Source organism: Eleutherodactylus coqui, chromosome 1 (genome assembly GCF_035609145.1).
Source record: "Eleutherodactylus coqui strain aEleCoq1 chromosome 1, aEleCoq1.hap1, whole genome shotgun sequence".
NCBI lineage: Eukaryota > Metazoa > Chordata > Amphibia > Anura > Eleutherodactylidae > Eleutherodactylus > Eleutherodactylus coqui.
Genome location: NC_089837.1, coordinates 17463510 through 17477548, shown reverse-complemented (window position 1 = coordinate 17477548; position 14039 = coordinate 17463510). Strand labels below are relative to the sequence as shown.

The following is a 14039-nucleotide window of genomic DNA, read 5'->3' as shown; positions in this document are numbered from 1 at the left end:
ACAATGACACATGCTCAGGAGCGGGAAGACTCCCAGGAACTGTTCTCGGGCCCCTGCTCAGATTTGGCAGCAGTGGTTCCTCTCCCACCAGAGGAGTTTATCGTCACTGATGCCCAACCATTGGAAAGTTCCCGGGGTCCGGGGGATGAGGCTCGGGACTTCCGGCAACTGTCTCAAGACCTTTCAGTGGGTGAGGAGGACGATGACGATGAGACACAGTTGTCTTGCAGTGAGGTAGTAGTAAGGGCAGTAAGTGCGAGGGAGGAGCGCACAGAGGATTCGGAGGAAGAGCAGCAGGACGATGAGGTGACTGACCCCACCTGGTGTGCAACGCCTACTCAGGACAGGTCTTCAGAGGGGGAGGCAAGGGCAGCAGCAAGGCAGGTTGCAAGAGGCAGTGCGGTGTCCAGGGGTAGAGGCAGGGCCAGACCAAATAATCCACCAACTGTTTCCCAAAGCGCACCCTCGCGCCATGCCACCCTGCAGAGGCCAAGGTGCTCTAAGGTCTGGCAGTTTTTCACAGAGACGCCTGACGACCGACGAACAGTGGTGTGCAACCTATGTCGCGCCAAGATCAGCCGGGGAGCCACCACCAACAGCCTCACCACCACCAGCATTCGCAGACATATGATGGCCAAGCACCCCACAAGGTGGGACAAAGGCCGTTCACCGCCTCCGGTTTGCACCGCTGCCTCTCCCCCTGTGCCCCAACCTGCCACTGAGATCCAACCCCCCTCTGAGGACACAGGCACTACCGTCTCCTGGCCTGCACCCACACCCTCACCTCCGGTGTCCTCGGCCCCATCCAGCAATGTCTCGCACTGCACCGTCCAGCCGTCGCTAGCGCAAGTCTTTGAGCGGAAGCGCAAGTACGCCGCCACGCACCCGCACGCTCAAGCGTTAACCGTCCACATAGCGAAATTTATCAGCCTTGAGATGCTGCCGTATAGGGTTGTGGAAACGGAGTCCTTCAAAAGTATGATGGCGGCGGCGGCCCCGCGCTACTCAGTTCCCAGTCGCCACTACTTTTCCCGATGTGCCATCCCAGCCCTGCACGACCACATCTCCCGCAACATTGTACGCGCCCTCACCAATGCGGCTAGTGGCAAGGTCCACTTAACAACGGACACGTGGACAAGCACAGGCGGGCAGGACCACTACATCTCCCTGACGGCACATTGGGTGAATTTAGTGGAGGCTGGGACAGAGTCAGAGCCTGGGACCGCTCACGTCCTACCCACCCCCAGAATTGCAGGCCCCAGCTCGGTGGTGGTATGTTCGGCGGTGTATGCTTCCTCCACTAAAGCACCCTCCTCCTCAACCTCTGTCTCGCAATCTTGATGTGTCAGCAGCAGCAGGACGTCGCCAGCAGTCGGTGTCACGCGGCGTGGCAGCACAGTGGTGGGCAAGCGTCAGCAGGCCGTGCTGAAACTACTCAGCTTAGGAGAGAAGAGGCACACGGCCCACGAACTGCTGCGGGGTCTAACAGAGCAGACCGACCGTTGGCTTGCGCCGCTGAGCCTCCAACCGGGCATGGTCGTGTGTGACAACGGGCGTAACCTGGTGGCGGCTCTGCAGCTCGGCAGCCTCACGCACGTGCCATGCCTGGCCCATGTCTTTAATTTGGTGGTTCAGCGCTTTCTGAAAAGCTACCCACGCTTCTCAGACCAGCTCGTAAAGGTGCGCCGGCTCTGCGCACATTTCCGCAAGTCCCACACGGACGCTGCCACCCTGCGGACACTGCAACATCGGTTTAATCTGCCAGTGCACCGACTGCTGTGCGACGTGCCCACACGGTGGAACTCTACGCTCCACATGTTGGCCAGGCTCTATGAGCAGCGTAGAGCTATAGTGGAATACCAACTCCAACATGGGCGGCGCAGTGGGAGTCAGCCTCCTCAATTATTTTCAGAAGAGTGGGCCTGGTTGGCAGACATCTGCCAGGTCCTTGGAAAGTTTGAGGAGTCTACCCAGGTGGTGAGCGGCGATGCTGCAATCATTAGCGTCACCATTCCTCTGCTATGCCTCTTGAGAAGTTCCCTGCAAAGCATAAAGGCAAATGCTTTGCGCTCTGAAACGGAGGCGGGGGAAGACAGTAGGTCGCTGGATAGTCAGAGCACCCTCCTGTCTATATCTCAGCGCGTTGAGGAGGAGGAGGAGGAGCATGAGGAGGATGAGGAGGAGGGGGAAGAGACAGCTTGGCCCACTGCTGACGGTACCCATGCTGCTTGCCTGTCATCCTTTCAGCGTGTATGGCCTGAGGAGGAGGAGGCGGAGGAGGAGGAGGAGGATCCTGAAAGTGATCTTCCTAGTGAAGACAGCCATGTGTTGCGTACAGGTACCCTGGCACACATGGCTGACTTCATGTTAGGATGCCTTTCTCGTGACCCTCGTGTTGCACGCATTCTGGCCACTACGGATTAATGAGTGTACATACTGCTCGACCCACGGTATAAGGAGAACCTTTCCACTCTCATTCCCGAAGAGGAAAGAGGTTCGAGAGTGTTGCTATACCACAGGACCCTGGCGGACAAGCTGATGGTAAAATTCCCCTCCGACAGCGCTAGTGGCAGAAGGCGCAGTTCCGAGGGCCAGGTAGCAGGGGAGGTGCGGAGATCGAGCAGCATGTTCAGCACAGGCAGTGCAACACTCTTTAAGGCCCTGGACAGCTTTATGGCTCCCCACCAAGACTGTGTCACCGCTCCCCAGTCAAGGTTGAGTCGGCGGGAGCACTGTAAAAGGATGGTGAGGGAGTACATAGCCGATCGCACGACCGTCCTCCGTGACGCCTCTGCCCCCTACAACTACTGGGTGTCGAAGCTGGACACGTGGCCTGAACTCGCGCTGTATGCCCTGGAGGTGCTTGCTTGTCCTGCGGCTAGCGTCTTGTCAGAGAGGGTGCTTAGTGTGGCTGGGGGAATCATCACGGATAAGCGTACCCACCTGTCAACCGACAGTGCCGACAGGCTTACACTCATCAAGATGAACAAAGCGTGGATTTCCCCAAACTTCTCTTCTCCACCAGCGGACAGCAGCGATACCTAAGCAATACGTAGGCTGCACCCGTGGATGGAAGCATCGTTCTGTATCACCATCCAAAACGGGGACATTTCTGCTTCATCAATCTGTGTATAATATTCCTCCTCCTCCTCCTGCTCCTCCTCCTGAAACCTCACGTAATCACGCCGAAGGGGCAATTTTTCTTAGGGCCACAAGGCTCACTCATATAATTTTTCAGAACAATTTTTATACGTTTCAATGCTCTTACAAGCGATGAAACTTTAACTTGAACCAATTTTTCGTTAAACTGGGCTGCCTCCAGGCCTAGTTACCACTTAAGCCACATTAACCAAAGCGATTAATGGGTTTCACCTGCCATCTTGGTTGGGCATGGCCAATTTTTTCTGAGGTACATTAGTACTGTTGCTACACCAATTTTTTTGGGCCCTCACCTACAGTGTAATCATAGTAATTTCTATGTTCTTCGCCTGCACTCTTGGTACAGAAAGGTGTGTGGGGTTGGCCTACACTTTTGCTACATAAATGTAACTGGGGCCTTGTCTATACTGCAGCTACTGAAATGTGAAAGAGACTGTTATCTCCCTAAACTGCTGCAATGGGAATTGTTACTGGGGCTTGTCTTCAGTGCTACTATTACTGAAATGGAACTAAGACTGCGCTCCTCCTATACTGCTGCTTCGGAATTGTTACTGGGGCTTGTCTTGAGTGCTACTATTACTGAAATGGAACTAAGACTGCGCTCCTCCTATACTGCTGCTTCGGAATTGTTACTGGGGCCTGTCTTGAGTGCTACTATTACTGAAATGGAACTAAGACTGCGCTCCCCCTATACTGCTGCTAGTGATATGTTAGTGGGGCCTGTCCCTAATACTACCGCTGAAATGTGAATAATTCTGGGCTCTGCCTATACCGCAGCTAATGGTATGTCACTGGGGTGTGGAAACAGAGGCTTCACAAAGACATGATGGCGGCGAGGCCATTTCCCACCAACGCTGTTACTGTTAAGGTGCATATAACCACGGACACGTGGAGAGGACACATAGTGCCTCCAAAACATCCCCCTCCTCCTCCAACAATGAAAACATTCTTGGCAAATACCTGTGCATTGGTCCGTCTGGTGGCAGTCCAAGAATTTGACCTTTAAAGACACTACAAGAGAGCACCACCACCATCCCCCCGCCACGGCCCACTTAATCATGGCCACATTCCGAAAACCAACTACATAAAACCGTGCTACTAGGTCCGCAGTCACCACCACATTACCACCAACGAGGTTACTGTTACGGTACATATTACCAGTCTGACTGGGGCATGCAGTGTGGGCCAAAGCCCACCTGTATTGTATGTGACGTTAGCTCTGCTGAGTAGGGCACTGCAATGGGATATATTTATGTACCACCGGTGGGTTCCAGGGAGCCACCCATGCTGTAGGTGCACACGGAGTTTAACCTACATCTGTCCACTTCTAAAGAACCCCAGTCTGCCTGGGGCATGCATTGTGGGCCGAAGCCCACCTGCATTAAGCACGACATTACTACCTCAGCTGTGTTGAGCAATGCAATGGGATATTTTTATGTACCGCCGGTGGGTTCCAGGGAGCCACCCATGCTGTAGGTGCACACGGAGTTTAACCTACATCTGTCCACTTCTAAAGAACCCCAGTCTGACTGGGGCATGCAGTGTGGGCCGAAGCCCACCTGCATTAAGCACGACATTACTACCTCAGCTGTGTTGGGCAATGCAATGGGATATTTTTATGTACCGCCGGTGGCTTCCTGGCACCCACCCATGCTGTGGGTCCACAGGGAGTTGTAAATGCATCTGTGTCCACTTCTAAAGAACCCCAGTCTATCTGGGGCATGCAGTGTGGGCCGAAGCCCACCTGCATTAAGCACGACATTACTACCTCAGCTGTGTTGGGCAATGCAATGGGATATTTTTATGTACCGCCGGTGGCTTCCTGGCACCCACCCATGCTGTGGGTACACAGGGAGTTGTAAATGCATCTGTGTCAACTTCTAAAGAACCCCAGTCTGACTGGGGCATGCAGTGTGGGCCGAAGCCCACCTGCATTAAGCACGACATTACTACCTCAGCTGTGTTGGGCAATGCAATGGGATATTTTTATGTACCGCCGGTGGGTTCCAGGGAGCCACCCATGCTGTGGGTGCACACGGAATTCCCATTGCGGAGTTGTACCTGCCTGTGACTATTTATAAAAAACCGCGGTCTGACTGGGGCGTGCAGACACCTTGACAGAATGAATAGTGTGTGGCACATAGGTTCCCCATTGCTATGCCCACGTGTGCAGCTCCAGATAGAGGTGGCACAGGATTGGATTTCTCATTGCTTCTGTACAGCATTGTGGACTATTGGCCCGCCCCTTTTATGGGGGGGTCGCTGCCTAGCCATGCCAACCCTCTGCAGTGTGTGCCTGCTTTTCCTGTGGCAGACGCACTTATAAATAGACATGAGGGTGGCGTGGCATGAGGGCAGCTTAAGGCTGGGCAGGCACAGTTTGGTGTGCGCTGTGGACACTGGGTCATGGGGGGGGGTTTGGGCAGTATGTAACACAGGAGAAGTGGCAGCGGAGTGTCATGCAGGCAGTGATTGTGCTTTGTTGGAGGTAGTGTGGTGCTTAGCTAAGGTATGCATTGCTAATGAGGGCTTTTCAGAAAACAAAGTTGTTGGGAGGGGGGCACCCACTCTTGCCGCTATTGTGGCTTAATAGTGGGACCTGTGAACTTGAGATGCAGCCCAACATGTAGCCCCTCGCCTGCCCTATCCGTTGCTGTGTCGTTCCCATCACTTTCTTGAATTGCCCAGATTTTCACACAAGGAAACCTTAGCGAGCATCGGTGAAATACAAAAATGCTCGGGTCACCCATTGACTTCAATGGGGTTCGTTATTCGAAACGAACCCTCGAGCATCGCGAAAAGTTCGTCTCGAGTAACGAGCACCCAAGCATTTTGGTGCTCGCTCATCTCTATTAATTACTCTATTTTTATTCAAGTACTTGCATACATGCTGTTTAATAATTTGTTCAAATGGAAGTCAGGCTCATAGGCCTGCAGTTGCCTAGATCCACCTTCTTCCCTTTTTTGAAGATGGGGACAACAGTTGCCCTTTTCCAATATTCTGAGACTTCTACTGTTCTCTGGGAATTTTTAAAGATTATGGCGAGCGGTTTAGCAATTACCTCCACTGCTTCCTTTAGTATCCTAGGATACAATGCATCTGGACCTTGAGACTTGAAATCATTTAAGTTAGCTAAATGTTTCCTCACCATCTCTGTGCTTATAGATAGCTTGTATTCTTTTATTCCCCCAATAGCACAGGGAAGATCAGTTGATGTTCCATCTACTTTCTGAGATAAAGCAGAAACAAAATAGGAATTTAAAAGTTCAGCCTTCTCAACATCATCCTTAACCAATTTACCATTTTCATCTTGTAAGCATCCAATAGCATCTGTGGTTTTTCTTTTGCTCTTGACATAGCCCCAATATCCTTTTTTATTGCTTTTGGCCTCTGTTGCAAGCCTCAATTTATTATTAGATTTAGCTTTTCTGATACTTGCCCTACAGTTTCTGCAGACCCCATTATATTCTTCTTTAGATATTTCCCTCACTTTCCATTTGATAAACATATTTTTCTTTATTTTTAACATGTGTACAAGTTCTGTGTTCATCCATCCTGGTTTCTTTAAATGCGTCCCATTCTTCCTTCTTTTAGGGACTGTTACCGATTGTGGTTTCAGAATCTCATTTCGCAATAGTTCCCAACCTTCTTAGACATTTCTGTCCTTAAGAACATCCAGTGATTGTATTCTTCCTACACTCTTTCTGAGTTCATTGAGATCTGCCTTTCTGAAATCCAACCTTGAGGATATCATGATCACTGCCTCCTAAGGTCCCAGACACCCTTACTTCCTCAACCATTCCCTCCCTATTGGTAAGAATTAGGTCCAAGATAGCAGATCCCCTTGTTTTCTCTTTGACCTTTTGGAAGATAAAGTTGTCACCAAGAGCGGATAAGAATTTGTTGGATCCATTACTTTTACCTGAGAGAGATTCCCAACAAATGTCTGGATAGGTAAAATCTCCCATAATCACCATGTCATGCTTTTTTGAGAGCTTGGCCATCTGATGTAGAAAGAGTTCATCAATATCTTCTGCTTGTCCAGGCGGCCTATAGTAAATGCCTACATTAGTATCTTTTCTGTTGTTCTATCCTTGTATTCTTTCCCAAGCAGTTTCTACAGAACTGCCATGCTCTGAAGCTTGAATCTCTGGAGATGAATGTTTTCCTACAGTACATCGCAATACCTCTTCCCCTTTTATTAGGTCTGTTTCTTATAAATAAGTTGGATCATTCAAGCCTTGTATTCCAATCATGTGGGTCATTTCACCAAGTTTTCGTGATGTTGATGACCTCATATTTCTCTTCCTGTGTTAGGAGCTCCAGTTCTCTGTGTTTGTTTCCCATGCTCTGTGCATTTGTGTAAAAACATTTTAGATTGTAATCGGTGTCTCTTCCTAATCCTCATCTACTTTCCTTCTAAATGTTTTGTCTTTGTTCTTTCTCTCCACTTCTAATAGTGATGTCCTCAAATATATTAATAAGCTGTATATTTTTACCTGGTTTTTCACTTCCCTTCCCATATTGTTCCCGTATTGAAAGTTGTTTTTCGCTCTCTCTTTGAGTTAATCCTGACCACGTCCTTTGGTCTATCCCCATGAATTTTATCACAGTAGAGTCACTACAAACTGTGAGTAAGACGGTATAAGACCCCGCAGTGGCTCTGTGCCTACAAATTGGCTTCCCATGGGAGACACTGGAATTCTGATGGAAAGGAAGGATCCTTCTTACACATTTTGTGGAAGTGCCCGATATTGGCACCCTTTTGACAGAGGGTGGAGAGATTGCTGAGGAAAATATCACTATACCTGAATATTTCACCAGAGATGGTGTTTCTATGGAAAGCCTCCATAATATTTTATCCTCTAAAAAATAAATTAATAGCCTTTCTGTTGGACATTGCTAAAGCTTTGATTCCTCTTCATTGGCTTCAAAAAACTCTGCTGTCACTGACACAATGGAAAGTGAAGGTTGATTTCATGTTTAAGCTTGAGGAGTTGTCTAGCTGGTCTAAGAGCATGCACGACACGTTCTTGAACATTTGGAGTCCCTGGCGGCGTATGAGAAGCCAAAGTAACCTTGCAGGATTGAGATGTGGAACCCAACTGAGTCAATAAGTGTTCTGGCCAGTTAAGTATATTTCCATGGAACATATAAATTGTACTTCACAGTAACATAGATTCCAAGACCGAAAAAAGACATATATACATTTAGTTCAGTCTATTACCCCCACATCTTCCCAATGTTGATCCAGAGGAAGTCAAGAAAAAAATACAATGAGATAGAAGCTAATTTTCCTTATTTAAGGGGAAAAAAATCCTTCCTGGCTCCAATCTGGCAATCAGAATAATCCCCGAATTAGCAATCATTCTGAAGTAATTAGTGATTATAACATATAATATTGTATCACTCAAGAAAGACGTCCAGGCCCCTCTTGTACTCTTTTATCGAATTTCCCATCATCACATCCTCAGGTAGTGAGTTCTATATTCTCACTGCTATTACAGTAAAGAACCCCCTTCTCTGTCAATGTAGAAACCTTCTTTCCTTTATACGTAGAGAATGCACCCTTGTTAAAGTCACAGTCCTGGTTATCAATACATGATGGAAGAGATCTCAGTGTTGGCCCCTGATATATTTATATATAGTTATTAGGTCACCCCTCAGTGCCTTTTTTGAACTAAAAAATCCAAATGTTAATACCCTCTCTCTAGAGACTGTAGTGTACCTATTCAGTTAATTATTTTAGTTGCCCAAAAGTGTCTACAATATTCCATGTGTGGTCTGACCAGAGACTTGTGAAGAGGAAGAACAATGTTGTAGCCCCTATACCTCTTTCGATTCACCCAATGATCTGATTCATATTGTCAGCAGCTGCCTGACACTGGTTGCACCAGTTAAGCTTACAGTTAACTAAACTCTCCACGTCCTCTACCATGTTAGTGTTCACCAGTGGTTTCCCATTTAGTGTGTAATGATGACATATATTTCCTAAACCTCATTTGTTACTTTTTTGCCCAAGCCCCCAACTTATTCAGATGCTCTTGCAGACGCTTTGTGTCTTCTTTTGTGTTAATTTCTTTACATAGTTTTGTATTGTTGGCAAATATTGCAATTTTACTGTACAATCCTTCTACCAAGCCATTAATAAATATATTAAAATGAATAGGGCCCAAAACCAGTAACGATGACCCTATCAGAGTATGTACCATTTGTGAACACCCTCTGCTTTCTATCACTGTGCAGTTACTTACCCACTTATACACATTCTTAGCCAGACCAAGGATTCTCATTTTATATACCAAACTTTTATGCAGCACAGTATCAAATGCTTTAAAAAAGTCCAGAAACACAAGATCCAATGACCTTCCCCGATCCAGTCTACAACTTACCTCCTTTAACAATGAAAGTAAGACTTACTAGCCTGTAGCTTTCAATGGAATAGTCCCTATCACTTCTGAGTCTTTAAATACAAGGAACAAGGGTCTATCTGTCACATTACTTTATTTCCAATACACCCGGGAGGGTATACCATTGGGACCCAGTGATTTGTCTATTTAAATCTTTTTAACATGGCTCTGTACTTCTTTCAGGGTTAGGCTGGTGACATTTAGTGGAAATTTCCCTTACAACTCTGCATTTAATTAATATTTCATTTTCTTCTGTGAAAACACTGGAAAAAAACTTTTCAGGACTCTAACTTAGGAAATCCTGTGCTACAAGTGGCAGTTCTGCCTACTGAGCTGTTCAGTTTTCTGGACAACTCCACTGCAGAAACTTATCCTAGTCCTTGCTCCTGCAGTCCAGTTCTTGTCTGCATGACTGGCTCCTCCCTTGATTAGATATGTGATATAAACCTGGCCTCCCATTTCCTCACTGCATGATTATTGTACTCTCAGCCTATAGTCAAGCTCCTCTACGTGCCTGTTCCACCTTCAAGAATAGCTGCTCCTGTGTTTTGACCTCTGGCTTCACCTAACTACGCTACCACCTGTTCCTCTTAACTAAAATAGCTGCTTCTGTGTACGGACCTCTAACTATGCTACCAATCAGCGCCAGTTGCAACAAGAGGCTCCAAACCTGAACCGGATCACTACAAAACTATTTATCACTGAAAAGAACTTAATTTAAATATAACCTTTATTGATTTATTCTAAAAATGTCTAGGCGTGTGCGCATAAAAACTAATACTCTTATAAATTGATAATTCCTACTGTAATCTAACAAAAGAGAGAACAGTCTATAGTTTATACTATATTTCACTCAATAGTTTATTGTTGTTGGTTATAAAGCCATATCAATTGGAGTGGATTCACAAATAGCATACACAGCAGGAGTAGTATAACCCTGTTTGTAATCAGAGTATAGCACTGATATTAGCACTGTGCTAAAGGCTCTGTGTCTAAATACAAATTTATATCTAATTATGCTCCAGAATAAACTTGAGTTTCTCTCTATTTGTTGTAATAAATTCCTACTACCTCATAGGATGTTGACTAACACCAAAGATAGATATGAAGGGGAGGGATGGAAAAAATCAATAGAGTGACACATTATTACTAGTGGGTATATGTTGTGTGATTCAACTTGGTCTGTGTCTTCATTATATTCATACCCCTGAGGCCACACAGCGTCAGTTGGTAATTATACCCCACCACTCTGCATTAAACTTCTCCAATCCAATTTGTATCCTGGTTTTCCTAGGGGGGCTTACTCTTTTTTTACCATCATACAACGGCGCTATATGATAGATAACGCAAGTACTGCATGAGGTGACACGTTGGATAGGCTCCGACAGCAGAGAGGCTGGCAATATACAGTAAGAGAACCCCGATGGATGTCTTCCAACATCGGAGCTGTACAGCCCTAAATCATAATGTCGTTAGACAGTGGATTTGAAAGGGTTAATCCTCCATAAGTGACATCAGATATTGATATCCTCAGATGGATAAATGAATAGTGGCCAATTATTGGAGGTAAACCACTGCAGATATATACAGCTACTGATGCATAACCTAAGATAAGGTCACACCAAACCAGCTACATAATGCTGCAGCACCTAGATTTTCTCTAAAGCAGCATGCCACAGATGTTGCAGCAATTCAATATAAAGTCTGTCAACCAGAGAACAATAAGTGGGTAGATATGTAGCACAGGTCATGAATATATAGCGCCTGTACCCCACATAGAATTGCTCTCTCTCCTATAGCCACATATATCTGCTTAATATAATACTAAGCCCCTAAAAGCTCATATCTAAATAGGAATAGTCCTAATTGATAAATGACCTCCACCCGACTCCCCTATTCTATATACAGGTCAACTGATATTCAAAATTGCCATGGCTGATTATGAGAAAACTTTCTGTCTCTATCTACGCGTTTCCTCAGTCAGATACCCTTATGACTGATTCATCAGGATAGAGTTGCTAACTACGAGATATAGCCCTTGTGGCTCAGATATAAAATGTAGAGATGGTAGGCATAAGGAACGCTGAGGTTTATATAGCCAGATCCCCGCCTCTCATGCGAGGGGAGAATTCCTCCCGGCTCCAGTCAGCTCCCTGTCAGCTCTCCGTGTTCTTCCGAAGTATTGTGATAGTTGGAAAATCCTGCGCATGCGCACTCAAGCAACGCAATAGGCCCAAGTATAATGATGATGACATAATACATTATAGTATCAAACTCACAATGGGCCGACGCCGTATCTAAGCAACAAGTGATGCCTCTCAGCAGACGACCACAGAGTGCTATTACTGTATAGCAGATGCCGCGTAAATGCGCGGACCCGTTGGGAAGAGGCTGCAACTACAAAACTAATTTATAGATTTGCTTTCTCCTCATCACCCTCTAAAATTTCTCCTACATTATTTTTTTAAAGGGACAACACTTTCAGTATTAATCTTTCTACTATTTATAAAGTTGAAGCACAGTTTAGGGTTAATTTTATTCTACTTGGCAATACGTCTCTCTGTCTCCATCTTTGCTGCTTTTATCTGATGTTTACAGAACTTATTTTTTCCCTACACGTTTTTAATGCTTCTTGATTTAGTAGTTTAAACATTTTCTTTTTGCTGTTTATTGCGCCCTTTACATCTTTATTGAGCCACATTATTTGTCTCTTATTCCCAACCCTGTTATTCCTGTAAGGTGTGAATCTCTCACTGTAAGTATTTAGGATGTTTTTAAACATTTCCTATTTATTGTCTGAACTCTTATTTTTGAGGACATTGCCCCAGTCAATAGGGTTTAAAGCATCTCCGAGCTGACTGAACTTCCTAAAGTTTAGTATTTTTGTAGCTCCCCTATAAAACTCTCTCTTGAAACACAAGTTATAATGTATTATATTATGGTCACTATTTCCCAGGAGCCCTCAACCTGCACCTCTGTTATTCTGTCTGGTCTAATGGTTAATATTAAGTACAAAAAATCCGTCCCTCTAGTAATTGACTGAAAGTTGTTACCTTTATGAGATCCACAGGTTTTCGCTTCCCAGTTTTTATCCAGGCTGTTAAGGGAACCCATAATAATTACCTCATTGGGATTTGCAGCATCATCTATTTGCCTTAGTAATATATTTTTAGTAGCTTCTGTTATATTTGGTGGTTGTAGAAAACCCCTATGAGGATTTCATTGTTGTTTTTCACTCCATGTATTTCTATCCATAGAGGCTCCACATGTTCATCTCCCTCCCATATATTTCACCCCCAGTGTGGACTTTAAACAAGATTTTACACAATAAGAAACTCCTACCCCTTTCCTTTTTTACAATTCCTTCTGAACAGACCAACCTTTTAGGTTCTCCACCCGTTCACAGCTTTCATCCAACCAGGTCTCTGTTTTTCCCACTATGTCTCTAGCATTAGTCACCAGACAGTTTAGAAGGTTTTGATTATTTGTTTATTTTAAGTGTATCCCTATTAGCTATTTTGCCTGTTCTAACTGTACTAACTCCTCCCATTGCTCTACCCTCTCTTCCATTACTTTGTCCCAGTCCCTGTCTTTCCCTCTGTCTCTCTTATTACCCTCCATCCAGTCCCTAGTTTAAACACTTCTCCAACCTTCTAAGCATCTTCTCCCCCAGCACAGCTCCCCATTGAGATGCAGTCCATCCTTAATTGACTTTCCCACTACCGGGACCTGTCTAGCCTGCCCTGCACTCTTATTCCTCTTCTTACCAGAGCAGACATCCCACTGGCGGTCAGAGGGCATGCCGTGCTGCAGCAGTGCTAATCCTGTAATGGTATACCTCCCATCTGCCAACTTTGCAAACTTGTTGGGGTGTACCAGTTCAGGACCAGCCTCCCTGTATCTTTTCCCTCTACGCCTCATTCTAACTATTACTCAGCTAGCTGCCTGATCATTCTGCTCTCCAACACTGCCATCTACCACCACATCTAACCCCGCAAGTGCCTACTCTCTGAGCAGCAAACTCCTTTCTATGTTGACAATGGATCTCAGTGTAGCAAGGTGTGCATTCACATCCATGAGCTGAGCTAAATAGAATATAGCTGGAATCAACACAAACATATATAAAATACAACAAACTCAAACAGGAGTAAATACTTTTGAAAATAAATTAATATGTATATATTTGCACACTTATTATAACCATACCTCCTGGAAATTTGCAGTCCACACATTAGACTTCTTGAGGCTTTTGTAGGGGTGTCCTAAAGTAGATATCTCGTCATAACTTCCAACCTTCACTCTTACTAATCTTGCTGTATATGTGTAGATATATTTTAGGATATCCAAACGTGTTGGAACTTGTTTGTTGGGTTTAAAGTAGATTGTGTCTCCAGAAGAAGTGTTAAAAACTACCCTTTGGAGGAAGGAGTTCAGCTGGTGATGATATAGAAGTATGTATTTAGTATGGA

At 45.5% G+C, this 14039-nt stretch overlaps 1 protein-coding gene across 1 annotated transcript in view; it reads right to left on the bottom strand.

Annotated features, from left to right (window-relative positions):
- LOC136583292 (vomeronasal type-2 receptor 26-like) overlaps positions 1 to 14039 on the bottom strand; it is a 61644-nt gene that overhangs the window by 34383 nt on the left and 13222 nt on the right. The window contains exon 5 of the mRNA XM_066584272.1: positions 6222 to 6389. Within this exon, the coding sequence (XP_066440369.1) occupies positions 6222 to 6389 (168 nt within the window). The remainder of the gene's footprint in view (positions 1 to 6221; positions 6390 to 14039) is intronic.